General features: G+C 40.4%; 1 protein-coding gene across 2 annotated transcripts; it reads left to right on the top strand.

Annotated features, from left to right (window-relative positions):
* Positions 1–1637: 1637 nt before the first annotated feature.
* SMARCA5 (SNF2 related chromatin remodeling ATPase 5) lies at positions 1638–24478 on the top strand. 2 transcript variants are annotated; one of them, XM_074541839.1, is made up of 24 exons: positions 1638–2019; positions 4285–4359; positions 6545–6711; positions 7310–7410; positions 8055–8155; positions 10059–10238; positions 10585–10740; positions 10859–10990; positions 11258–11326; positions 11701–11810; positions 12628–12854; positions 14338–14459; positions 14548–14700; positions 15935–16067; positions 16507–16655; positions 17041–17160; positions 17394–17504; positions 18046–18159; positions 18758–18880; positions 20125–20257; positions 21228–21346; positions 22500–22712; positions 23173–23283; positions 24182–24478. In XM_074541839.1, exons 1-24 carry the CDS (start codon positions 1882–1884, stop codon positions 24245–24247), a joined length of 3123 nt encoding a protein of 1040 aa, XP_074397940.1. In that variant the 5' UTR covers positions 1638–1881; the 3' UTR covers positions 24248–24478. The 2 variants fall into 2 exon arrangements, with proteins under 2 accessions (XP_074397940.1, XP_074397941.1); XM_074541840.1 differs by lacking the exon at positions 22500–22712 and having other exon boundaries at positions 1733–2019.
* Positions 24479–26990: the final 2512 nt, after the last annotated feature.

Below are 26990 nucleotides of genomic sequence, written 5' to 3'. Positions count from 1 at the left end.
TAGTCCAGCTCAACATCAGCCTTGTGAGGAAGTAGAAATACTGGCAGTATCTCACCTCACATGGGTAGTATCTTGTTTTGGCATTGTAAACTAAAAAAGCATAAATCCCCCCCTAAGATCTGAACAGAAACCAAGTTCTCACCCCTCTCTTACCTTCTTGAACCCAAATGAATGTCTCATGGAGCAACCACAAACAACTATTTCGCTCCTTTTGTTTCCCAGATTTTGGGAAGATGTACAGTTTTGATACATGTTCAGCAATGCCTATTAGCATAATTACTACACAGCTAATAGTATCAGAGTTGGTTTTACTTGTGGTGTTTCAATTTCTTGTTTAACAAGAAGTCATTTAAAGAATGATAATTAAAGTTATGATTGCTCAACTAAGCAACAAAATTGCAAGATGTGTCGCCCGAGAGATTTGACAGAAATCTGTAATTAAACAGCTCTTTACTAACTTCATAAGCATGTTAGTAAGTAGTTGTCTCTACTGTTGGGTACTGGCTGAGGGAGGATTTCTTGCTTTATTGTGTACTTGACCATAATGTAGGTGTTCATCACATCAGTAACCTCTGTCATGAACTTCTTTATGCCAATCACTTGGTTTAAAATTTTTAAAAGTTTAATAGTAATAAAATGGTTATAAAAATAATACAAATTACAGCAATAAGAATTTGGACAATCAGAGTTAGGACAATAAAAAAGCAAACAATTACAAACATTCAGATGCTTTCCTAATAAAAGCATGTCCGCTAATAAAGGATTAACCCTTAAAAGCAAGAGCCTGTTGCATATTCCTATATCTCATACATGATGCAAACATCCTTTCGAACAATTTCTGTTTATTTCAAACCCCCCCCCTTCATCTTGTAAATCACGGTTTGGCTCCATGCAGTGTGAAAGGAGGTAGAAGCCTGGTCCTTCCCGATAAGGAGGCAATAATTCTTCTCTTTGGGATTTTAGCGTCTTGTTACTGTTATTTCTGTGCGAAGTATTTCTTGATTATCTCATCCATTCCTTGAGCTAGTTAGAAAAGTATCTTACATCACATCGTTTCTATTTTAATGTTATGTTGTTCTAACATAACACATATAATATTCATTTTAATATTTGCGAAAAGCCAATTATATAATATGCATTTTTTACAGGTTGGATTCAGGAAAAATCCTTCCCCCATAGGGAGGCTGGGCCTGCACGAACAGGCTCCCCAGGAAAGAGGTCACAGTACCGAGCTCAGGAAGCGTTTGGACAATGCTGACAGGCACAGGGGTTGACTCCTGGGCATGTCCTGTGCAGGGCCAGGAGCTGGATCGATGATCCTTGCGGGTCCCTTCCAACTCGGAATATGCCGTGATCTTACGCAGGGTATGAAACCTCATGCCTGCCCACATTTGACCTGATGTTGTTTGTCCAGCCCTAAATCGCAGGGTGGCGAGGACTCCGCAGTTACAAGAGACGAATTCCGTTCCGTGCCCGGCCCCAGAGGCGCCGCAGTCTCGGTGGGATCCCGGCCGATCCCAGCGCGCTCCGCCCCCGGAGCTCCCGGCAGCGCACGCACCGGACGAGCCCCGCAGCGCCCCCACCAGCGGCGGCGTGCACTGCGCGCTGCTCGCTCCCCGCCGTCCCCGCCGCGCGGGGGGAGGAAGTCTCGCGAGCGCGGGCTCGCGGCGCGGCTTGCGCGCTGCTTGGCGGCTCCCGCCGGGACGGGCCGGGCCGGGTCTCGCTCCGTCCGCCGGCCGCGCTCCAGGAACCGCAGGCCGCCGCTTCTTCCTCCTCCTCTGCCGGGATCCAGTGTTCGCCCGCGCCTGCTCGCAGCGTGCAGCCCGCCGGACGCCACCAGCCCGAGCCTCGGCGGAGCGCCGTTTCCTCACGGCTGGGATCATGTCCGCCGGGCAGCCGCCGCCGCAGCCGAACGAGCCGCCTGCGCCGCCGCTGCCACCGGGCGCCAACACCAGCGAGGCCGCGGGGACGGGGCCGCCCTGCGCCGCCGGCCTGGCCGGGGGCGACATCAAGATGGAGGTGAGTCGGCTTGGCCCGGCGGGGTCCCCCCGCTCCCCCGGCGGCAGGTGGGATACCCCGGCCGCGTGGGGCCGCGGGAGACAATGGAGGAGCGGCCGCGGGGCCGCACCTGGCAAAGCCGGGCCGCGCTCCTGTCCCGCCGCCCTCCCTTGTGCCCTCCCTGTCGGCGGGAGCACGGCCCGGCGGGGTGCGGGTGTCTGGGGGTGTCCCGACCCTCCGCGCCCCCTCCCTGCCGCGCAGGGCGCCTGAGAGCCGCGCTCGTCTCGCCGCTGGGACACGGGGACGGGAGCCCTGCGGCCGGGTCACGCCGCTTACTTGTGTTCCGAACCGGGCGGCGGGACCCCCCGCGCAGCCCAGGCTTTCTGTCTGCCCCTGCCTCCCCGAGACCCTGGCCAGCCTTTGCACTTCCTGCTCCAGCGGCGAGCTAGCCCGGCGGCTAAAAGCGTGAGGGATGCTTGTCTGCTGAAGTGCTTTAAAACTTTTTTCTATTTTTTTTTTCTTTTGAGGGGGAGGAAGACGGTGTGAGGGTTGTGGGAGGGTTGTTTTGGCAATAGGTGCATATATTCCAGAAATTTCAAGGGGTTGGAAGTGATTGCCTGGAGATGCTAATTCTATCGCAGCGTTGTTTCTTTAATGATAGCAGGAAACTGGTCGGTCCTGCTTTCAGCGCTGGGTGTTTTGTACCCTGAGTCACGCTGGGCTGTTCAACCTACTTGTTCTAAATAAATTTGCAAATGCCATGTTTTTCGGATGAACAAGTAGCCAAAGTACTGTGGGAAATAAATCTTGCTCGAGCCTGTAGAAATGGGCCAGTTCCAGGCTGGAGTTTAGCGTATGCAGGCTGAGAAACGCGTGCTCTGGAGGCGCTTGTGTGCGAGGGCTCGCTGTGCTGCCAAGTCTGTTCCTCTTTTACCTTGGGAAGGGATTTCCTGGCATCCAGTGAAGTTTGGGTTGGAATGCCTTGGAGCCGTGAGCATTTGAAGGCCTGCCTTTCCCTGGTCTCCAGCTAAATTGCAAGGTTTTGTCATGTGTGCAGCAGATGATGGGCTCGGATGGGCGCGCTGCTGTGCTTTCCAGGTTCGGCATTGTGGGAGAAAGGGGCATTGGAACAGAAGTTCCAACGGTCCTCCTCAGTCCGGTGAGGGATAAGAGGATTTGGTTGTGACTCCAGAAGAGCTTTAGCCATAACTTCTTATGCTCAATTCTTTATATTTTGACTAGTGAAACATTTGTGTTAGGATTTTTCTGTTTCCACATGCTTTACCTGCCAGAGGAACTACCCACTGACAAACATCCTGTTTCTTGCCAGCCTTTGTTTCATCTGTTTCTTGCTTTTCCTGTTCCTTTGTTCTGTATTTGCCAGTAAAGATTGAATTTAGCCCCATTCTTACTTGGCTCAGATAAACAGACGGTTAATAAACACTTTAAAACATCTTGTTTGTTTCATTTTCTCACCCTTTCAAGAGTTATTTTGTAATATGTTACCTTAGCATTGTTTATGGGGAAAGATCATCTCACTGCTTTTAGTTTTAACAACAGAAGGTGAAAATGCATATGGGAGATGATGTGGAAAGTGTTAACCTAATGGCAGAAGAGACAAGGATAAAAAAGCCTTGATCCAAAAGAATTGGTAATTGAAGGCAGTATGTTAAGGATTTGGCAGGGAGGAAATGAGGGAGGACTGCCCTCTCCCAGTTGGTTGTACTGTTGTTAGTAGTACCATGGGTAATAAACATTATTTAATTTATTAACCTACATAGGAGAAAAATACAGTTTCCTAAACTCCTCCTCAGCTTTCAGGACAAAAGTGCAGTGTGGATTCTTGTTTAGTTTTGTTCCTTTAGTACAGAGAAATGAGGGATTGGGGTAGTCTGGCAAAAACCTGGAAATTACCCTCACTTCAGGCCTGGAGCTGGTACTTTGACAGTGCACCTCAGAGACAGCGTCAGGGGGGTTGGCTCAGCACCCTGGCAGCGGCATGCTGATCTCCTGGACCACAGCTGCCTCCCTCATTCACATTGATGTGATGCCTTAATGATGGAGCTAAATCAGATTAGAGACCCAGCTCTGTCCCTCACCCCGTGGCAGGGATCTTGGATCCATCTCCAGGTAATTGTGTAGGAAATAACAGAGAGCTGACTACTGCCTATCCACCACCAGGTGCCGCAGCCAGCTTTTGCTGCTTTGATACAATGTGAAACAAGTTTGTTCTCCTTTAGATTCCCTTTTCCAGAAATATTTCTTCTTAATTCTTTTTCATCTCAGGAGTCTTTTGATGATGCATCTTTGGCAAAGCAAAAAGAAATCCAGGAAACTGATCCTACATATGAAGAGAAAATGGTATGTAATATTTGGGACTGTGTATAGCTGTTCAGTACTTATGCACTTATTAAAAAAAAGTAAAATAATATTGTTTGAAATATCTTAAATGGATTTTATAAAGATTTGTCTAGGTCTTAAAAAAATATTTAAGTAACTTGAAACAAAAGATATGCAGAAAAGCACTCCTGGGACCATTCTCCTTTCCAGCATTTTAAAGTTACCTGTAGAGCAGTCCATCCTGTAGGCAAGGGGGATTATAAAGAGTTGAGCATTCAGCTTCTCAGCCAGAAATGGAAAGATTCTCTAGGAATCTCTTTGTGAAGCTTTAGAGTCTTCAGGTTTTTGAAGATGGCTGCTGATTCAGTGCTTCACAGGTTAGAAAGGAGAAAATTTGTTATTTTCATTGGGTTTTATTTTTTCATCATTTTTATAATGGAAGAGATGGAGTTGCCCATTCTTGACCATCTCATTGCAGTTTCTTTCTCGGTTCCTCCCTGTTTGCCTTTTTCCTGTTTGTAATTTGTGACTCCATGTGAAATTTCTTCATAGGAAAGTGAAACTGATTTTTAAAATTTGCTGCTTCCTGTGTTATTTATTCTTTCCACTGAAAATATCCCCATCATCTTCTGCATATTTCTTTGTGCTACTTTGTGGCACACTGAAGGAAGTGAACTTGGAATTGTCTCCTTAATTTCTAGACAGACACATTAACAAGGGCAGTTGTGTTTTAGAGATGCATTGATAAAGAAAATGGGAAGGGTGTCTCTGTTGGTGTAAGGATAGCTCAGGGTTGCAGAGTACAGCCTGATTTTTTCTGTGTGCTGTCTTAGAGACATAGATAATGTCTGTTAGTCCCTTGAAAGAACTTCCTCTGGTGCAGTGAAAGAAAGTGTGGGCATGTGTGTGCAGGGCCAAAACTTGCAGAAGATTCCTTACTTAAGTTTTAGAATGAGGAACCTTCTGCAATGCAGTCTGCATCTCTTCTACTTCTGTTTTGTACAGCCAGTAAAAAAAAAAAAGAAAAAGGGTCAGCAATTTGGATGGTAGTGAGATCTTACCTAGTTTAAACCTCAGAATCTTACAAAGTAAAGAAACAAAACCTATGAAGAATAGACAGGAAAACTTCAGTACAGTGGATGTGGATTGTAGCTGTGTCATTCAAGCTTAAAACACCCTTAGAGTGAGTCTGAGTCCTCTGTGGTACATGGAGGTCTCTTTTGTGGTCTCTTTATACTCTAATATTTTGTCTTCCTGTCTTTTCCATAGTGCAGGATCTGCTCACACTAAGAAGGAAAACACTCACAGAGCTGCCATTGCTCTTGGAGAAGCCTGGAACATATGTTCCTTTTTACTAAGAAAACTGACTTCCTATAGCTGTGCTGCAAATTGCTAAATACCAGGTTATGCTGTGGCAGAGTGTCAGAGTGGTTACTGTTTGCCTTGAAGCTGGTTTTGGCTTGTTTGTCTGTTCAGAGTTTTGGTGTAGCATTGGCAGGGTGTGTTGATTCCAAACGGAACCTGTCTCAACGAAGCTGAACCTTTCAGATACTAATATTGTCTGCTGTCATTTTTCTTGCGCAGCAGAAGCAGCAACTCCTATCAAAGGGGCAGCCTGATGAGTTAGGCTGAGCATATCTAAGGTCTCTGCTGCTGAAACATGTTCTGGCTTGTGGCCATGATCTGTCCTGTCCTCACTGTCCCCTTTGATGCCAGCCCTGTTGCTTATCTGACAGCACAGGGAGGTGCTGTATCTTGCTGAGCAGGCAGGTCATCAGCCCAGTAGGGAGTAGTTGTTGCCAGTTTGGTTAGAAATTAATTAGTACAGTGAAGAATCCTGTGTGTGATGTGTGGGGGAAAATTTCTGGGGAGTGGGACTATCACTTTTGATTGAATAAAGTTGTTTAAGGGAGTCTGGCTTTATCTAGTGAGGCTTGGGCAATCTTTGTGCCAAAGCCAGTTTGGCCACAGGTCTGTCTCACAGCTTGGATCTTGCTGCGTAGCAAAGATGAGCCTTGTCCCCACAAAAGAGTATTGAATCTGTCAGCAGCAGGTACATTGATGTTACTCATCTCTTCTTTGGTGTTGTAGTGATGTGTATAAAGGAATGTGAATCTATATTGAAAAAGTATTTGTTTGTTTTTCTTTTGAATTAATACATACTGGAATGTCTCACCTGTTCCATTTAATTTTCCTTTGTCACCAGCAAACAGACAGAGCAAACAGATTTGAGTATCTGTTGAAGCAGACTGAGCTCTTTGCTCATTTCATTCAGCCTGCTGCTCAGAAAACTCCAACTTCACCTTTAAAAATGAAACCTGGACGTCCACGAATAAAGAAGGATGAGAAACAGAATTTACTGTCAGCTGGCGAGTGAGTGATAACACGTACTATAAATAAGATTTTATTGTACTTTAAAAGTGGAAGTTGAACTTGCTATGCTTTTGTCCTGTGTCTGTGTGTGTGCCTTTTATTTTCAACTGCCCATCTGTAAGTTCATGATTGCTTAAGAATTCAAGGAGTTACAAGAGATTTGTGTTGCTGCTTTCCAGCATGAAGAAAAGCAGGGCCAGAAAAGTAAGGCAGTCATGGCTCTAAATTGTAAGAGCTCATGGAGAACATCGCTATGCAACACCTTGCAGGCAGCTTGAAAATTGTAAGTCTAGAAATTTGGATTGCCTTCATTGCAGCTTGTGTGGCTGCAGTGTTTGGCAGGTGCAGCAGACCTTAAATGCAGTGTTGTTCCCTGTCTTGTAGTTAAAGGCCAGTAGTGATCCCTGTCCAGTCACTTTGGGCTGATATTTGAGCCTGCTGAACATGAATTCTAGGGAAGAATGTTGCTAGAAATTTCTTTGAGTGTTTGCATTCTGTATTGCAATATATACATTAGTTTACATTAGATTTAATTTTGCAGCAACTTGATGTCTTTTAAATTTGTCCAGAAACTTACTGCATTCTTGGACTTTTCCAGCTATCGACACCGTAGAACAGAGCAGGAAGAGGATGAGGAGCTGTTAACAGAAAGCTCCAAGACAACAAATGTCTGCACTCGATTTGAAGAATCTCCATCATGTGTGTTTCCTTCCTTTTTTTTTTTTTTTTTTGCCCCTGTGCTTTTTCTTCAAAATGTTAAAAATGAACTTGATTTGCATACTCTCCAAGGATAGTGAAATAATTTGGGGGGACAGGAGAGGGAGGAACTGAGCACTGAGCTAATGGTACAAAATGTATTATTGAGGAACTGCTTATTTTCGTTGTGGTCCAGAAAGATGATCCAGTGAGTCTTGTCCCTTAGCAATCCAGTTGCTGTGTTTCAGTTAATAAGAAAGAGTTTTTAAGTTTGTCATCTGATTATTTTTACATATGTAATCTATATTCTGATATAAAGGACCTAACAGCTTCCAATTTATTTAATGGTATTCAGTATTCTGTTGTTTTAATGTTTGACTGTGTTCTCATTTTGACAGTGATGATGGATTTAGAATTTCTGTGTGCTTTGGGTCCTTGCAGAAAACAAAGCTGTTGCAGCAACTTGCAGAAACAAAATTAATATCTTGCTGTCTCCACTCTGCATTGTCCTTGAATTTATTACTTGAATTTATTACTTGAATTTGTTCTGTATTTTTGGTAATCACTGTCAGTTGGCAGCCAACAGGTGGTAAAGTTCTTTCCGAAGTTTTTGTGTATCTTTGAATCTATTCTTTGATGTCTTTTAGATGTGAAATGGGGAAAACTGCGTGATTACCAGATCCGAGGCCTGAACTGGCTCATTTCTCTGTATGAAAATGGCATCAATGGCATCCTGGCAGATGAAATGGTATGCACAGGGCCTGTGTTTAGGATCACTCCAGAACACATGCAGTACAATGCCATTTTAGTCCATCAGTGTGTGTATATATATGGGAGTTTTAATAACACAAAATGCAATATATAGTTTGCCAGTTTTATTTTTCTACTGTGTTTAAAATCAATAATTTTGAGAGTGTCAAAGGTATTTTAATTTAAATAAATCATGCAGGCAGGTTTCAGAAATATGGGAAGGGAATCCATCAGCCTTTAGGAACATCAGGTTGGTGGAGGGGACTTGTTCCACAGAATGACATGTCCTTTGTTTTCTGTCTAAATTGCAGGTGTTTTGTTATGGTATTCTTCAGCTGCCCTTGTGAGGAGAGTGTCAGATAAGAAAAGAGCATCAAATGTGGAAACACTTCCTGTTGTTAGAGCCATGTGTAGATATTAGGATATGAGTGTCCTCTATGGACTGATGTCCACAGAACAGCTACAGCAGTGGGAATTTTCTTGAAAAAATTCTGCAAAGATAGATGTACCTAGGCAGCTGTGTTAAAATTTCTCATACATCATGACCATGGGCATTTCAGTTGGCACTGGCCAGCTGTGTATTTTTTATTCTTTTTCCCCAAAATATAAGGGATGAATGAAGAAGTTGTTGTAGTAGTTTCAAAGGCAGGTGTTTTTGTCCCCTTAATAATTTGAGATGTATCTCTTTTTCATAAGGAGTAGAAAAGAAGAGACATAACTCTAACATTTCAGTGTATTGTATTTCCTGTATCTTGTAATTTCTGTGTAATGAAACTAAAAGATAAGTTAGAAACAAAAGAGTTTAAATTACTGTTTAGTAACATGGTTCACTTTTAAATACATTGAGGTCTTTTTAAACATACATACTTATGAATAGATTTTTTTTTTGGCTAAATGGAGAGGGTTTTAACAAAAACACCTCGGAGGCTTTGTGAGTCCTTGGATTTGTGGTATTCCAATATCCATTTTGTGTTAAAGATATGAAATATTATTATTAATTTTTTTTTTGTTTTTTCTTCGGTATTAATTTTTTTAAAGTTATTAACACATCTGACACAGCCTATGAACCCTTTTCCACTTCTTGTACCTGGTGGATTTTGGTTTTTTTGAAGACAGAGACTCGAATTTTAGAAACAGAAATTACTTGTGCTGATGGCGTTTGGGGTTTTTAATTCCCATGCATTTGAATCATATTTTTGAATTACTTAAAGTATAGGAATTATCTGATTTTTTCAGTTTTTCCTCAGTTTTGTTTTAGTAAAAATTATATGTTGAAGATACCATGTTATACCAGACTTTCAGTACTTGTTTTCTTCTTTGAGATATGCAGTTTTTTACACTTTAAAAATTAATTAGAACATATTTACGATTGTGAAGCATTAATAACATAATCTATACAAAATATGACAGCATATATGACAATCTATAATATTATGGTGACAAAGTTATTAATATTAATACCTCAGTAACTGAATAAATTAAAAAAAAATTCCTAAGGGTTCCTAATTTATTCACTTTTATGTCAAGTTTAAGAGAATACCTAAGTCAAATTTTTAAAGTTTGACCTCTAAATAACCTGAGTACGCCATAGTCTACAAAATAAAGTTTTAGGAAATAATGTTTCCTTGTACTTTTAACAAGTTGTCTTACTTGAAAGGTAAGGCAAAATTCTAACTTCATAATCCAGGGTTTCAGAGTGATACTCTTGCTACTTTGTTATTATGAAATGGGGGAAACCCGGCAAGCTTTTCCTAACCAGTGTTTTGATATGCTTTTTGTAGCTCCCTCATTCATGTTTCAGTGCCTTCCATGCTGAGCTCAGAGCTCACTCTTGGGTTTTCATTTTCAAAGGTGTTTTCTGAGATGTTTTCTTTTTTCTAACACATTAATGTGTCTTCCAGGGTCTTGGGAAGACACTGCAAACAATTTCTCTTCTTGGCTATATGAAACACTACAGAAACATTCCTGGACCTCACATGGTGTTAGTTCCTAAGTCCACTCTGCAGAACTGGATGAATGAATTCAAGAGATGGGTACCAACACTTCGAGCAGTTTGTTTGATTGGTGACAAAGACCAGCGAGTAAGTTTGGATATGACAGTTTTTCCTGTGTGTTCCTGTGTAAATCCAGCAGTCCTTCCCCTTTGCTTCCTGGAGAGGGACATTACTTGCATTTGTAGTGCTTTAAGACCTACAATGCTGCCTACTTGGAGTATAACCAGCTTACAATTCATATGTGTGTTGCCCAGATAATGCTTCATCACTTTATGTTCATAATTTCTTGTTCAAAGATTTGTAGTCTCCTTTTATGAAGACAAAACACTGCCTTCATGAGACTTAAAATAGGAAACTTGTAACAGGGCTGCTGTGTTCTTTTTGCTTTAAATTTGACAAAGCCTCAGTAACCAGCTGTCACCTTGTTACCTAGGCTGCCTTTGTGAGAGATGTGTTGCTGCCTGGAGAATGGGATGTCTGTGTAACGTCGTATGAAATGCTTATCAAAGAGAAGTCAGTATTCAAAAAGTTCAACTGGAGATACCTTGTTATAGATGAGGCCCACAGGATTAAAAATGAAAAATCAAAGGTAATTTATTTTACACTAAGAAAGAGATCTGTGTGGGTTATTTAGGTGGTGGTGTAGAGACTAGTAATGTTTATATATATATATGTTTAATATTTGGTGATGTCTCAATGCCATTCAGTTATCAGAAATTGTAAGGGAATTCAAGACTACCAACCGGCTGCTGTTAACTGGAACTCCACTTCAGAACAATTTACATGAGCTCTGGGCACTTCTCAACTTCCTTTTGCCAGATGTCTTTAACTCAGCTGAAGTAAGTCTTTTGTTTCTGAATCAAATTAATTTTGCTGGTTTTTCCAATTTGAAAGTAGACTGGATATGTATAGTTAGTGGTGTCAGTTACTGATAAGTGATAGATTGAGTTAGAAATGTTTGTTACAAAGCTTTTCATAAAATAGGCCAAATAAGGTAATTTGTTCTTTTACTTCCTGGCCATATGAGAGTTGTATTTGTTCACCATCGTGATGCTATTGTACCTTGAAAGGAAGCCTCTTCTAAACCAATTATTTTGTTGATACAGGATTTTGATTCGTGGTTTGATACCAACAACTGTCTAGGGGATCAAAAACTGGTGGAGCGCCTTCATATGGTGAGTCCTTTTGGCTTTTATACAAGGGTTACGTTTACCTAAGTTAAATCCCAGGCAGTTCTTCTAATGCTTCCTATGATAGACTATGAGGATGAGAGAGATTATTCCACAAATTTTCAGTCAAGCAAAATGAAGTCAAAGGACACAGAACCATTAGGTCAAAGATTTTGACCTAATCTTTGAGTCTCTCAAATGAAGCACATGTATATCCCACGTATAGCAAATAATTTCTCCATATAGGTTGCTTTTTTTTTTTCAGATTGTCTAACACTAGATCATGTATCTGTGATAAAGAATATCTGCTCTTTGATTCGTCCATTGACCTGATAAGTGTTTCAGTTTCCAAAGTGCATTTAATGATGAACCTCTTCCAGGTGCTACGACCATTCCTTCTGCGTCGCATCAAGGCTGATGTGGAGAAAAGCTTGCCTCCAAAGAAGGAAGTTAAAATTTATGTGGGCCTCAGCAAAATGCAGCGAGAATGGTAATTAATGCATGACTGGGCTGTGGTTAAGGCTCAGAAGGAATGTGCTGTCTGTGACTTGAAGGTTGTGTAGAACTCAATTTATTCTCTCTGGTATTTTTACCTGTTTCTTTCTGACACTGCTGTGACAGAACCATGCATGTCAGGGAGATTTACCTGATTAAATGAAGGGTAGAGTGAGCTTTAAGACAGTATTTGTAGCCTAAAGACTTAGGAGAAGTTGCTTAACTTCTTGCTTGAAGGAAAGGAGGTTCAGGAGGAACCTTTTTGCTCTGCACAACTCCTGGATGGGAGGGTGCAGCCGAGGGGGTCATCAGCCTCTTCTCCCAGGCAACAGAGCAAGAAGAAATGGCATCAAACTACACCAAGGGAGGTTCAGGTCAAACATCAGGAGGAATCTCTTAAAGGAAAGGGTTGTCAAGCATTGGAATAGACTGCTCAGACAGGTGATGGATTCACCATCTCTGGAGGTATTTAGGAAACAGCTGGACGTGGCACCCAGTGGATGGTGGTGTTTAGCCTAAAGTTGGAACTGATGATCTCAGAGTTCTCTTCCAACCCAATCGATTCTGTGAGTCTGTGCTACATTTCTGACTTGCCCAGAGGCAAAAGAATGACACCCAAACCATGTCCCACGGCTGCCATGATGCTGAGGCCAGGTTCTGTCTCCCACAGGCTTTTCCTGGCTTACACATATTCAAACCTTTCCTCCTCCTCCCCCTGCACCAGCAAAAGATGCAGCTTGTAAATCATCCCCCAGCTTCATTTTAGACTTCATTTTAGAGTGAACAGAAGGGTTTTTCTTTCCTTGCTGTAGGTACACCCGAATCCTGATGAAGGATATAGATATCCTGAACTCAGCTGGGAAGCTGGACAAGATGAGACTGCTGAACATCCTGATGCAGCTGCGGAAATGCTGCAATCACCCTTACCTCTTTGATGGAGCAGAGCCTGGCCCACCTTATACAACAGACATGCATTTGGTCACCAACAGTGGCAAAATGGTAGTTCTGGACAAATTGCTACCTAAGTTGAAAGAACAAGGTATGTGTCTCCTTTCTGGGGTTTTGAGAGTTTTTTGGTTCAGTAATGTTTTTGTGTATTCTGAGCAAAACCCAGCAGACTTTAGCCAGGATTATTGTGGGTTTCTAGTATGATACCAGCTTGGATCAGTAGTCCATAATGGCTTTTTGTGCTGAAGTGTTTTGATTTCTTTTTTTTTTTTTTTCCTATTTTTTCATCCCAGCTAAGTTCACACCATAAAAACATCATTTGATTGGGGCTTTAGATTTTCTTTCATAGTCTTATTAGCTATCTGAAATATAATTTTGTAGTATTTTAGCCACACCTTTGATTTGCCATGAAGGACCATTTCAGATTCAGAGTCCTCATACATAGTTCAAGTCAAATCCTGTGTGAAATGTTGGTCTTTCTTGCTGGATGTGATTTTGAACAGTACCTGAGTTTTTTCTGTGTATTCTATAAACACTCAGACATAGGGGAACCCTTGAGTTGTTTAGAAAGTTATTTTGAAATGGAAAAGTTAGCTTTGAAATGGATTACTGTAAAATTCACTTGCAATAGAGTTTTGACACTGGAATAAATTTTTAACTCACTATTTTTTGAGTATGCTTACAGTAGTAACCTTGCTAAAGAAGTTGGAGGTAGGTTTGTGAGTGGGGACACTTTACAGAAAAACCAAACCACATCTCAACCTCAACCTTCTGTAGTACAGAAGTAAACTGTACTTTGTATCTAGGTATCATCCAGGCAGCTGTGGCTGTATAACTCAAGACTAAAAACCAAACAATTCAGTGGTTACTGTGCTTCTTTCATCTCGGTTTCTTCCTGATATCAGGTTTATTGATGAGGTGTTGTAGTTAATACTGGACTGGTCTCAAATCAAATTCGTATCCTAAACAAGAGAGTTCAGTTCTTGAGTTCGGATTCAAGACTTAACCCTTGAGTCCAAAGGACCATAAGGAAGTAGAAACTTTGTTATATCCTGTGTTTTACTTAAATTTCTCCAGTAGACTGAAAATGGTTGGGTGTATATGCATAAAGTACTGAACATTTACTTTTTTTTAAGTTGTTCTTGGCAGGTAAGTAAACTGACAAGAACAAACTTAAGAAGAATTCACTTTATTTCTAGAGATCTTAAATCCAAAACAAACAAATACTTCAAAATTTTATTATGTATACTTGATGATGTTTTTATATTTGTGTTACCATCTTACTCTGCCATGTCTGGGAACTTTTCTTAAGGAGTACAACACAAAATGAAAAGGAGAAGCCAGCCATTAATTAGACAGTAACATATCAGGGAAAGACAAAAGTGTCCTATGGCATGAATGTGCTGTGGCAGCAGCAGCTGCAGCCCTGCACTGTAGTTTGGGTCTGAAATTCAAACAAATTTTCTTCTTCGTACATGGAATTGCCATCCTTCCTTTTCTGGTAGTGCAGACTTGGAGAGTTTGTTTAATCTTATGTTTTGGTGGAAGCATAAGAAACCTTTTTACCCAAACAGGCTCAAGAGTTCTAATCTTCAGTCAGATGACAAGAGTTCTAGATATTTTGGAAGATTACTGTATGTGGAGAAATTATGAATATTGCAGACTGGATGGACAAACTCCTCACAATGAGCGACAGGTATTTACAGCTTTAAGGATTGTATTTATGTAAAAATACTGCTTGTAAAACATTTTGTTTAACTGATACATTCTTTTCATTTATTTAGGCTTCAATTAATGCATTCAATGATCCTGACAGCTCAAAATTTGTGTTCATGTTGAGTACACGAGCAGGAGGTCTTGGAATCAATCTGGCTACTGCTGATGTTGTAATTCTCTATGATTCAGACTGGAATCCACAAGTAGATCTCCAGGCTATGGTAAGATGTCAGATGGAAATTATGTTTTTTTTTTTTCTTTTTCTCACAGAACTTTGCTAGAAATGTGGACTTCCATAATAAATTGGTATTTTCCCATTTTAGCACAGGAGCAGGATTTGTAAGACTAATTTTCAGTTCAAGTGCAGCTTCCACTGTGTCCTTGGTCACATTTGGATTATACAGTGTTTTATGCAGTGGGAAATGCTGGGTGTATGCTACACCTCTTAGTATTGTTTAATGCAAATAGCCTACTTGAGTAAGTAAAAATGAATTAAATCTAGGTTGTTAATCCCAAAACTATGAAGCTCTAAAGCTTTACTATTGTGGGGAGTGGAGGTGAATATGTTTTCACAGTTTTTCCTGCGATCTTGAAAATAAGATAAAGAAAAGTTGAATTAAACTTTTCAAAAACTGCTTTTATGGTGATGGTAATGAAAGGATCTCATTTTAGCGACTATCCTTAGGGGTTTTTTGAAGTCGATGTGGATGCATCTCCATCCTGGATACATGTCAAGGACATTAGTGAGCACCTAAGAAAGCAAAGCTATCTAAAAACCGCCAGTGGATTTTTGGTTTTTTGTTTTTGGGGTTTTTTTTGACAAATGAGGCTTTTCAGAGACAAGTCTTGGAAATGTCTTTAATTATTTCAGTTAACCTGTGGGTCTCAAGTACTCTAGCAAAAATCACTTCAAAAGAATGATGGAACTGGTGTCTAATAGCTCAAATGAGGCAGTACCAGCTACCACTACAGGTGTATGTTGAGAATACTGATTCTTCCAGTGGTTCATGTTTCACTAGTCAGGAGAGGCAGGGTATTGTATTTTTCTTGAACTATTCATGGCACTACTGAAGGATTTTGAGAAAGGCAGCTTTGGTCAGCAGAGAGGTGATTTCTTCATGCTTTGATTCTACAGAAGGTTTCTTGAGCTCAGAAGCATCCAAGTCTTCTCGTCTGTGTGATTTAATGAAAAACCCCTGCTGTAAATCCTGCTTTTTTTTAGCTATGACACATAGAGACAGACTCACTGTCAATGTTATTGAAAAAAAAACCCCAAACTTGCAATGTAGATAAAAATGTAATATCTTGGGTAGCCATGGATAGCTGTAAACATTGAAGTGACCTGTGCTGTTCTCTTTTGTAAATTCGTGTGCTGGAAATAATGAAAATCTTAAACCCAGTTATGTAGCCATGCTGGAAGGCAAGTGCTAAATGTTTTGTCACTGTTTTGGGCAGGATCGAGCGCACAGAATTGGGCAGACCAAGACTGTGCGGGTGTTCAGGTTCATCACAGACAATACCGTGGAGGAGAGGATAGTGGAGCGGGCAGAAATGAAGCTGCGCCTGGATTCCATCGTCATCCAGCAAGGTAAGTACATGACGGCACTTTGTATCTAGGGTGAAATTCCCTTCTTCTCCCATTGTAAATCATGGTGGAATCAGCCAGTAAGAACCAGTGGGAATGTTGCTTTTGCCTCAGCTGAGCTCTGAAGGGTGTGCAAATGCCTCATCTACTTGAAAATTTGTTTTACTGTAGGAGTAGGCATTTCCTCACTAACTTTTTGCTTACCTGCCTAGTGGGATATAGTCAGATTTGGCTTTTTAAAGCACTCAATTTCTTCTTTAAGTTTAAATGAATGCCTTTCCTTTTTCTAATAGGTGGAGAAAAGTAAGGTAACCTTAGTTGACTTGCTTGGAATCAGTAATATGTAGCTTGTATGTGTATAAGGGGGAGAACATCCTGTATTGCTCCTTCCATAACATAAACTCTTTAGTGAGTTGCTATCCTCAAGCATTTTTATCTTTAGGAAGACTGGTGGATCAAAACCTGAATAAACTTGGAAAGGATGAAATGCTGCAAATGATCAGACATGGAGCAACACACGTGTTTGCTTCAAAGGATAGTGAGATTACAGATGAAGATATTGATCACATTTTGGAAAGAGGGGCAAAGAAGGTGAGAAGGTTTGAAAAGGGGAAGCTCACCTGTAGATCTAAATGTGATGGCAAGATAGTGAGTCTCTGGATGATAACTTGGTTCCAAGCTGGAGAGAAAAGGGGTTTTTGCTGTAGAGGGTTTTTGTGTTACTCAGTTGTGTTTGTTTTTTCTGATGTTGTCCATAAGATGTTTTATAGTCAAGTACCTTCTAGAATGGCTCCTCTTCTTTCTGGCAATGGGATGTTTTAAAATGAAGTACCTTTCAGAGTGGCTCCTTTCTGGAATGAGGTGTTTAATAATGACGTGCCTTCCAAAATGGCTCCCGTTCTATCTGGGAATGAGATGTTAAATAATGAAGTACCATCCAAATGGCTACTATTCTTTTCTGTATCCCCTGTCCAAGACTGCGGAAATGAACGAAAAACTTTCAAAGATGGGTGAAAGCTCCCTTAGGAATTTTACTATGGATACTGAATCTAGCGTGTATAATTTTGAAGGGGAAGACTACAGAGAAAAACAGAAGGTAATGTTTTAAGTTTCTTTTGGAGGAATGCACTGAATTGCATGTTTTAATCATACTTATTTAAGAGGTGTTGGGTAAAATACAGTGTTATCTATGAAAGTAGTTTAAATAACACTTATAACACTTATAATGAAGTAGATGTAGATCTAATTTTACATAAAACTTGTAGCTGGTCTCATGGTCTTGCAAGACTTAATTTTTGGTTTTGGGGGTGATGGGGTTTGTTTTTACAGTTGGCATTTACAGAGTGGATTGAACCACCTAAAAGAGAAAGAAAAGCCAATTATGCTGTGGATGCTTACTTCAGAGAGGCTCTTCGAGTCAGTGAACCAAAAGCACCCAAGGTGAGTTGAGTAATCAAAAGAAATAAAATTTTTAAATATGCATGGTAAATGGCTAAAGCTCTAAGCAACAAATAGGTCTTATGTCATAAAAACTGCTCTGTTCACTTTTATGAAGTGGAGAGACTATTTAAATTTAGAAAAAAATTTCCAGAAGACTTGAGACAAACTTCTGTGAGAAAAAATAAGAACAGTATGAAACTTGTAAGATGTTAGGGAGGCTAAGATCAAGATTTTTCTGGTTCTTATTTAAGCAGCTCTAAATTTTCCTGTGGAAGATTGATGCTTTAAACACATGTGACTTTTTCACCAGCCACCTCCTCCTCCCAAAACACCTCTCTTCTCCTTCTCTCACTGCTCTTTTACTTTTAGAATTCTTTGTGATGGTTGGTGTGTCTTGCTTAGTGTGACTTTTTTCCCCCCAAGTTAAGAGAGTGCATTTTTGTAATAATAATGCTTTTTGTTTGCTCATAAACTTAAATCACTTCTTAAAGAAAGCAGATTCTGGATGTGAAAGGGAGCAAATGCAAACTTTGTGTTTCAGGCTCCACGGCCTCCAAAACAGCCAAATGTACAGGACTTCCAGTTCTTTCCTCCTCGCCTGTTTGAACTCTTGGAAAAAGAGATTCTCTACTACAGGAAAACAATTGGTTACAAGGTAACTGAAGAATTTCCTTGGCCAGAGGGATGGAGCACCTCTCTTAAGAGGAAAGGCTGAGAGTTGGGATTGTTCACTCTGGAGAAGCAAAGGCTCTGGAGCAACCTGATTGCAGCCTTTCAGTACCTAGAGGGGGCTTACAGGAAAGCTGAAAAGGGACTTTTTACAAGGGAGTGACTTTAAACTGACAGAGGGCAGGTTTAGGTTGGGTATTGGAAGGAAATTCTTCACTGTGAGTGTGGTGAGGCACTGGCACAATTTGCCCAGAGAAGCTGTGGATGACACACATTCCACTTCCCTGGAAGTGTTCAAGGCCACATTGGACAAGCCTTTGAGCATCCTCATCTAAGCAGAAGGTGGGGGTTGGAAAAGAAATGATCTTTAAGGTCCAGTCCCTTCTGTGTTATTCTGTAAATTCTTGCAATGGAACAGTTTAATGCAACAGTAGGAGAATATGTACTTTTCCAGCCTTTCACAGTAATTTAAATGAAATAAATTCATGTTCAGCTATAGAAACTATTAGGTTATATTAACAGAAAGGTGACAATTAGTAATTATCTGTGAAAAATTCAGTTTTACAAAGTGCAAAATCTTTCAGGTACCTCGTAATCCTGATCTCCCAAATGCAGCCCAAGCACAAAAGGAAGAGCAGCTTAAGATTGATGAGGCTGAACCTCTTAATGATGAAGAACTAGAAGAAAAAGAGAAACTTCTAACCCAGGTATTGTTGGGTCTTCAATGAGACTGAAATCAGCTGAAGCTTGTTTTGTGTTTCACAGCATTATGGGAACATTTCTTGGTCACTGATTGGCATGTGCTGTAGTTAACAGATCTGCAAAGTTTGGTTCAGACTGAAAAGAGTTTCTAGCATTAGGTTTGTCAGAGGCCTATGTCATAGGATATCTTTGAGGAATGTGCACCAAGTTAGTGCGCTTGGATTCTCCTGAATCCTTGTCTGGCATTGACTATAGACTGTGATATCTTTCCATGAGACCTTGCAGGATGGCTGCAGAGTTGGGTGTGCTGCATTCCACATTATTTAATGCACATATTCTGCCTCAGTGTCACACCCATATGGAAGTGAATCTCGGAGTCTGAACAGTCAGTTTTCCTAAACTACATCTGGTAGTGGATAGTTCCCCTCGCTAAAAGAAGGGTGTGAGCTGAATAGGTATATAATTAGGAAGCCTGTATATTTAAATAATTTAAAACAGGTGAATGCTTGATATGCTTTATTTGGATATTTTATTTACACGTTGTATTTTGGCAGGGGATCGGAATTACAGGACAGGATTTCTTGCTTGCGTAGTAATGAGCTGGAACAGCTCACTGTGGAGACACCAGAATCACAGAGGTCAGGAATCAGTACAGTCCAGTAAGCTGTGGCTAAATCACAACATGGCTGGCACAACTTGCTTCTTCCCACTACTTGTAAAAGCTACTGGTAATATGAAATGAACCTACTTTAGCTCATGACTTCAGCAGTGCTACTTGTGTCTCTGCTGAAAATCACCATCACAAGATGGCTTTAGTCCTTCTGAGGGAAAGTGACCATGCAGTGGTCACTGCAATGATGCAATTGTTTGTGAGGCACTTGGGGGGCCTTTTTGACAAAAACAAAAGCCATTACACTGCTTTCACTTGAGCAATTTTTTTTCTTAGAAAGTAATCCCACAGAGAGACTATTAGGAGGAGGAGACTATTAATTTTTCAGCTGAAAACTTATCAGAAATTACTAGGTAAATAAAGAACTAGTGCTAGTCATTTTGCAGTATTTAAATAGAGAGACTACAGTGACTGCAGTATGAAAAGAGTTCTACTAAATTAAACTGCAGAGAAAGAAAAGGTTTAACACTGTGGAATGATGGAAGTGTTACACGCAATTTCAAGAAACCGGTTGAATCAAATTCAGAGATGGACAAATCCTGAACCTCTGTGCAATGTTTCCTCTTGATTGCTGTATAGGGCTTCACTAACTGGAATAAGAGAGATTTCAACCAGTTCATCAAAGCCAATGAGAAGTGGGGCCGTGATGACATTGAAAATATAGCACGAGAAGTCGAAGGAAAAACCCCAGAGGAAGTCATTGAGTATTCAGGTAACTTAATTCTGTGCTCAGCTCTGAGAGTATCTAACTCTGCTTGGCTCGTGTGAACTGCCTGAGAACATGGTAACATCCTACTGCTGAGAATTTCTTACACTGCTGTTTAAGATTTTTGGGGTGGAATTATATTGATGTGTTTTGGATCTGCTGATGTGTCTTTTACCGTCATTACCACCTGCACATCTAAGGCTGTACTAAAATGCACACGTAAACTCCTCCTGAGCCACTTCACTATATCCTGAATCTAACTGGGTAGCACTGTCTTCAGTTCTTGTTAATTTTTACAAAAGGAAATGCTGAGAAACACTGCTAAGCTGAAGAGATTTCCCTTTTCCTTGTATTCATTAAAGAGAAGTTAACCTTTGCCTCCTCCTCGAGAGCAGAACACAGTAAATACATCACGATTGAGCCTACAGTGACCACTGGTAACCTGAGTCCACTTGGCTACTTAACCTCTCTTTAGAAGAGGTTTTTTTTTCCACTGTAGTGTAGCTGCAAAGTCCTGGTACTGCATTTCTAAAGGTGTAGAGCAAGTTGAAAATGTGAAAAAATCTTCTACAAAAACCCCTTATTTAAACACCTAATTGTCTTCCAGGCACTTGCTTGTCTTCGGGCACTCAGTTGCCCTCTTGCTTCTCTTGATAAAACTGTGTTCTGTTACATCCATTTTCATTTGAAGAAGCTTTTTTCCTTTGAGGAGACTGACACACAAAAGTCTTACTGGCCTGTATTGTACCTCACTTAAACTGAAGATTGCAGTATCTACCCTCTTCAAAATAGCATTTGTACTACTGCAGCACATGGTAGCTGGAAGGGAAGGTTTCTTACCAGCTCAAGCCATGTCTGTTGTTACACAGCAGTAAGCTCTGGTAAAAGGAAGGAACAGCTAACATCCTTTTTTTAAGGTTAAACCTCTGACTTTTACAATGCATGATAAGATACTAAGAAGTTGTTCTTTTCTTAGCTGTGTTCTGGGAAAGATGCAATGAACTCCAAGACATAGAGAAGATCATGGCTCAGATTGAAAGAGGAGAAGCCAGAATTCAGAGACGAATCAGCATAAAAAAGGCTCTTGATACAAAGGTGGGTTTGCTCAGTTTCTTGCTTTTTTTTCCTGGTGCCAGTGAGGGGAGATGCCTCTGGCCTGTCTGGCCAGTGCTGCTTATGTATGAAGACATCTTGGGCATGACATTGGCCTCTTTGCATAACACTCAGCAATTTCTTCCCGTGGCTTTTCCATCCCACGGAAGTGTTGTGATGACGCCCTTAGCTATGGTCTACCTTGGTGTTTGTAACAGTCTTGTGTATTACAGCACGCAGTTCAGAGTGCTGTGTACTCCTGTACATGGTACAGGCTTTGGGGAGGAGCACAGTTCCTTCTGGACACATGGAACTGAAATTAAGAGAGAGAGAGAGAAATGGAGAGAGGGGGATGGAGTCAGAGAGAGAGGGATGGAGAGGGGGAGAAATGGGGGAGATAGAGGGATGGAGAGAAAAATGGAGAGGGATAGAGAGATGGAGAGAGAAACAGAGGAAGAGGGGGAGAGAGGTAGGTGGGGAGAGAAATGGGTAGAGCAATGGAGAGAGGAACATAGGAAAACAGGTGGAGAGAAATGGAGTTAAGTAGAAACAGAGACAGCAGAAGACAGGGAGTTAGAAACATGAGATTAGAGAGCACTTAAAAAAGACTGATCCAACAGAGGAAGCTTTTGTTCTTGTTTGTGTTTCACCAAGTAGTATTTGGTAGTGAAGAGATTTATAGTTAATTAAGACACTTTGTAGGAATTTTCTCCCTATTTCAGGTTTGCTGAGTTAGTTGTCTTCTAGGGAAGAAGTGTCAGACTCAATAAGCCAGAAGGCAGCCAAACCACATGCTAACTGTCATGTACCTTTTTACTCTTACTCTGACTTTACCAGTTCCTAAAGATTTTTGTCAAAAAGGATCGTTGCCATTTGAATCCTGACCAGTCTTGCCTGTTTTTAGGTGTAGTGAAAGTCTGCCATTAGTCAAAAGATTACAAAGCTGTCTGTTGTCTAAACCAGAGTTTGCCCATTTAGATAGCTTTGATAAATGCACTGTTCTGAACCTACAGTCATTTTCTTTTGAAGACTTAGCATGGGAGATCCTTAAAGATCTAGTTTTCTGTCTTCATGTGATTTAATGCTTTTATACAAGACTTCCATGCTAATTCTGACCTATTTCTTAGCTTTATGTGGTCTTATTTGTTTTGTTCAGATTGGGAGATATAAAGCCCCTTTCCACCAACTAAGAATATCCTATGGTACTAATAAAGGGAAGAATTACACCGAAGAGGAGGATCGCTTCCTAATCTGTATGCTTCACAAACTAGGATTTGATAAAGAAAATGTCTATGATGAATTAAGACAATGTATCCGAAACTCGCCGCAATTCAGATTTGACTGGTTTCTCAAGTCCAGAACTGCAATGGTATATATATATATATATATCTCTATCTATATATATATATATATAGCTCTTTTTTGTTCATGAATGCCTATCACAATATTAAATTAAATTAATTAAATTGCTGCTGAAATACTGAGGTAGGTGCATGGGAACAAGGCTTTACCTCTTTATAACTTTCTGACAACTGTACGGGTGTCAAATGTAGCCATGGCAAATGGGAGGAGAAGTTCAAAATTCTAAGGTACACTTTTCCAGTTTGAGTTAAATATAAATGTATTTTGCAAAGCAAACATCTGCAATCAAATCCATCTCTGTGAAGCCTGCCAGGAAGTAAGTATCATGAAATATTTAATTGTTTCTTTGTTATTCTGGCAAGATCCAGCAAAATACTTACCTACTCACCAGCATTTTTAATATTCTAAGAGGATTTTTACATTAAGTGGCTGCCTAAGGTACTGATTGAATATGTTGTGTAATGCAGGAGCTACAAAGGAGGTGTAATACTTTAATCACACTCATTGAAAGAGAAAACATGGAACTGGAAGAAAAGGAAAAGGCAGAAAAGAAGAAACGTGGACCAAAACCATCTTCAGTAAGATTTAGAAGGCATTTCTGTGAAAAAGCTCACTTGACAACAGTGTTTTTCCAAGTGTCTAGGACAAGTGATATCTAAAGTTATTTGAAACCAGCAACTTAGAGAGCAATGTTAAAAGCTGCCTAAAGTTCATGTCAGTGTTCAGCTAGTCCAGTTGAGGATGTCAAATAGAAGAAAAAAGGTTCTTAAGTGTAGCTCACATGCTTTGGAGCAGATAAACTTGTTATGTTTTGGATCACTGGGTTGGTACACTGTATAGATTTACCCTGGTAAGTACATCAGGGATGTATTTGGCATTTTGATTTATAGAATCTGCTAAATCATTCACAGATCTATTTACAAATGGGCCTGTAGAGCTAGATTTGGGAAAACAGCACAAATGCTTCACAGCGCTCTTTGCTGACTAAATTCAAAGTATTGCTAGTATGCAAATAGGCCTGTTTTGTAATTAAAATATCACCTTTATGTATTTTCCCACCTCCATTTGTTCAGGTTGTTGCCTAGAGCTGTTGAAGCAAAAACTTAAAAGCACAACTTACTTGACAGATGTGCAGAAATCAGTAAGGTTAATAGTGATGGAATATTAAGTTTCTTAGATGTGTTCACAGAGTATTTAAATGGGTATTTAGAAATACCTTTTCATAATAGGAAGCTTTATACCATCCTTACTTGTTTTTATACACTTTCTACCTCTGTGAAATCATGCTCTTCCAGATGTGGAGAATGCCAAACAGCAGAAAAGATGTGCATATTTACTATATGCCACACTTGCAATTTATCATATTTTAAAGCTGCCAGGGTGTCCATCTTCTCCATCTGCTTTGTTTTGAAACACATTGCTTGCTCACAACCTTTCTGTATGGCAACAACTTAACTACAAAATCTTATCTTGCAGGCACAGAAGCGCAAAATGGATGGCACTCCTGATGGGCGTGGGAGAAAAAAGAAGCTAAAGTTGTGAATGCAGAATTTTTTTAATCTCTAAATTTAAGAAGTAGTTCTTTAATTTACGGGTCTTCATAAGATGTACTGTATAATGCTTAACTGTTTGGAAGAACATTGGGTTCATCTGTTTATTGAACTAGAACATAGTACTTAATTGTAGTTTCACTTTTTTAAATGCAACAGCTGTGCTGAATTTTTTTTACCATTAACACTTGAAGTAATAAATTGTCTTCATTTATTAATAAGGCTTCTTGTGCCCTTTTTTTCATTAATGTTTCCACTTCAATGCATATTTATTTAGTTATCCCCCAGTTTGTTTCATCTTAGGTTGTTGTGAACATTATGATAAACAGAACTGTTCAGTGGTGTTTTCTTGGTACAAGCCACCACTCAAACTCTATTTCTGGAAATTTTGTGGCTCTGACTTTACCTTTATTGAACTTATGGTACCAATATATTCAGTTCCTTGAAATTTGTGGAAAGGCTGGTTATTTAATTTTAGAATAATGATTGGAACAAAACTGTTTACACTTTTTGCTTAACATCTGAGCCAGAAGAAAGGCTGGTGAGTCAGGCTGAGGTCTGCCTCTCATTAGAATAGCCTAAGCATGGAGGAATTGGGTCTTTTGGGAAACAACCCCTTCTTTCACACACTCAGCTGTGTTAAGTGCAGTGATGGTTGTGACTGGAGTGAAAGGAACCGGTGCTGACTCCAGCTGTGCACAGCTGTAGTTCACAGCTCATTCTGCCCTGAGCCAAACAGTGCCATGCATGAGTGATCCCTACATTGTCCCTTCCTGATGCTGTATCTGGCATCTGCTGACTGAGATGCCATCATCTAATGTAGCATAATTTTGGAATCTACTAAGAAAACAAACCAACCAAAATGGAGCAAATGCTCATAAGCTCTGCTGAGTTTTGGCCTGGTAAGAACCCAAATCTAAAAGGCAGCAGCTTTGTGTAAACAGAAATTATGAAAAGTCAATTTTGCTGAGGAGTCCCAGATGCAGCACAATTCTTACTGGCACAAGACATGAGTTTCTGTTTGTCTGTGACTGGTTTGCAAACCTGCTGCGAACAGGATGAGTAATCACACTTGCTCTTCAAATAGTCCAGCAACATGATAATGTGTAGCAATGTTAACAGCCAGGCCACAGCATGTCACACCTTGAATTGTCCTGGCAGCCCTTGAAGAAATCAGTTTACCTGCTTAAACTTAGCATACCCTAAAGAAAAATGCTTTAATGCTGAAGCCTTCTGTTAAAAGCATCAATTTTCACCAAAAAACCCCCAACCAAATACTATCAAAAAACTCCAAAAGAAACCATGAGCACTTGTTTTAAATTAGGCTAAATAAAAACATTAGGAGCAAACAGAAGGAAAAGATTTATTACATAGTTAAGCAGCACTTCATTTGTAATGATTGTCAAGCATTCACATACAGTAAGTGAAAGGAACTAAACTTTACTCTCCCAAGTGGTGTCCTGCAAGTTAGAGAAAATCCGTTTGCTTTCAATAAGTAAGGAAAACAATGAGAATATTTTGATTGTAGGTTATTTAAGTGTTTTCGGAGTGTCATATGGGAAAAAAAAACCCCTGCCTTTTCATAAGTATTTGCCTGTATTTTGATGTTATTGTCAAGCAAACAAATATTACTGTACACTATGGGAAAGCAGTCATTACTGTTCTGAAGGGCTAGAATCTGAGAATGTTTGAAAGCACTTGAAGCATTGGCATATTATTTTTCCAGTGTAGCTTTCCAATGTAGTTTGAATTCACATGGACCATAGGCTACACTCTCCTTGCACCCACCAGCAATTACAGCCTTACCTGTGAGAGCCTCCTGTCCCTACAGCTGGGGTCCTCATTAGGATTTGAGAAAAAAATACCCCCTAACACATAGAAAGCCCCAACAAACCAGGACTCCCCTCAAGCACATTTACTATGGATTAGACTACACCAAGTATCAGATTCATCTGGACAGAGGTCCAAAGTCTGCTGTGAAATATATCTTAAGTCAACAGCAGAAAGAGGCACTTGGAGAAAGGATTAATCTTTCTTTAAGACAGACTGCTAAAGTAGAACAGATAAAATATATTCTAAGGCAGTTTATTTCTCCTTAGTGTAAATGCAGAGAGGCTATTGCATTTATCTAACAAAACACACATCTAATTTAGGTAAAAATTCCCCTCCAGGAGACCCAAAAGAGACTAGGGGAATTTGAATTAATCTCACGTAAAGAAGGAGGCATGGTTCTCTCCTTTTATTTCATATCATATACACACCAATCACTGTTTTTTAAGTTGCAAGAAAATCAAGTCTAATTCCTTAGGTTTTTTCCTATGCAAAAAGGCCCTCAGGATCTAGAAATGCCTGCTACCATTCCATGCGTGCTTTGTTTACAAATCAGAATCTTGAATCCAGGTGAGTTGGCCAGGCACCCATCGCAGACATCCATCCCCATTCCTGGTGGTCTGACGGTGCTGAGGCACTGCCCAGGGCAGAGGAACACCTCGGTGTTGCAGCTGAAGAAGTCACAGAGAGTCTGAACTGGATCCACCCACAGATCTCAGATCCTGGTAAAGAAGATTAACACCTTTCACCTTACGCCAGTCAATCTAAAATTACTAAATCAAGTTGTTACCAAGCTGTTCTCAAGAACTCTCAGGAGAGGAACTGCCTAACTTTAAGTGTATTTATTTTTGTATGTGAAAACAGTGCGTTCCATGACTATCGCTACTGGTTTTTCATGGGTTTTA

This window comes from Zonotrichia albicollis, chromosome 5 (assembly GCF_047830755.1).
Source record: "Zonotrichia albicollis isolate bZonAlb1 chromosome 5, bZonAlb1.hap1, whole genome shotgun sequence".
Lineage (NCBI taxonomy): Eukaryota > Metazoa > Chordata > Aves > Passeriformes > Passerellidae > Zonotrichia > Zonotrichia albicollis.
This window is presented reverse-complemented; position numbering and strand designations above follow the sequence as displayed.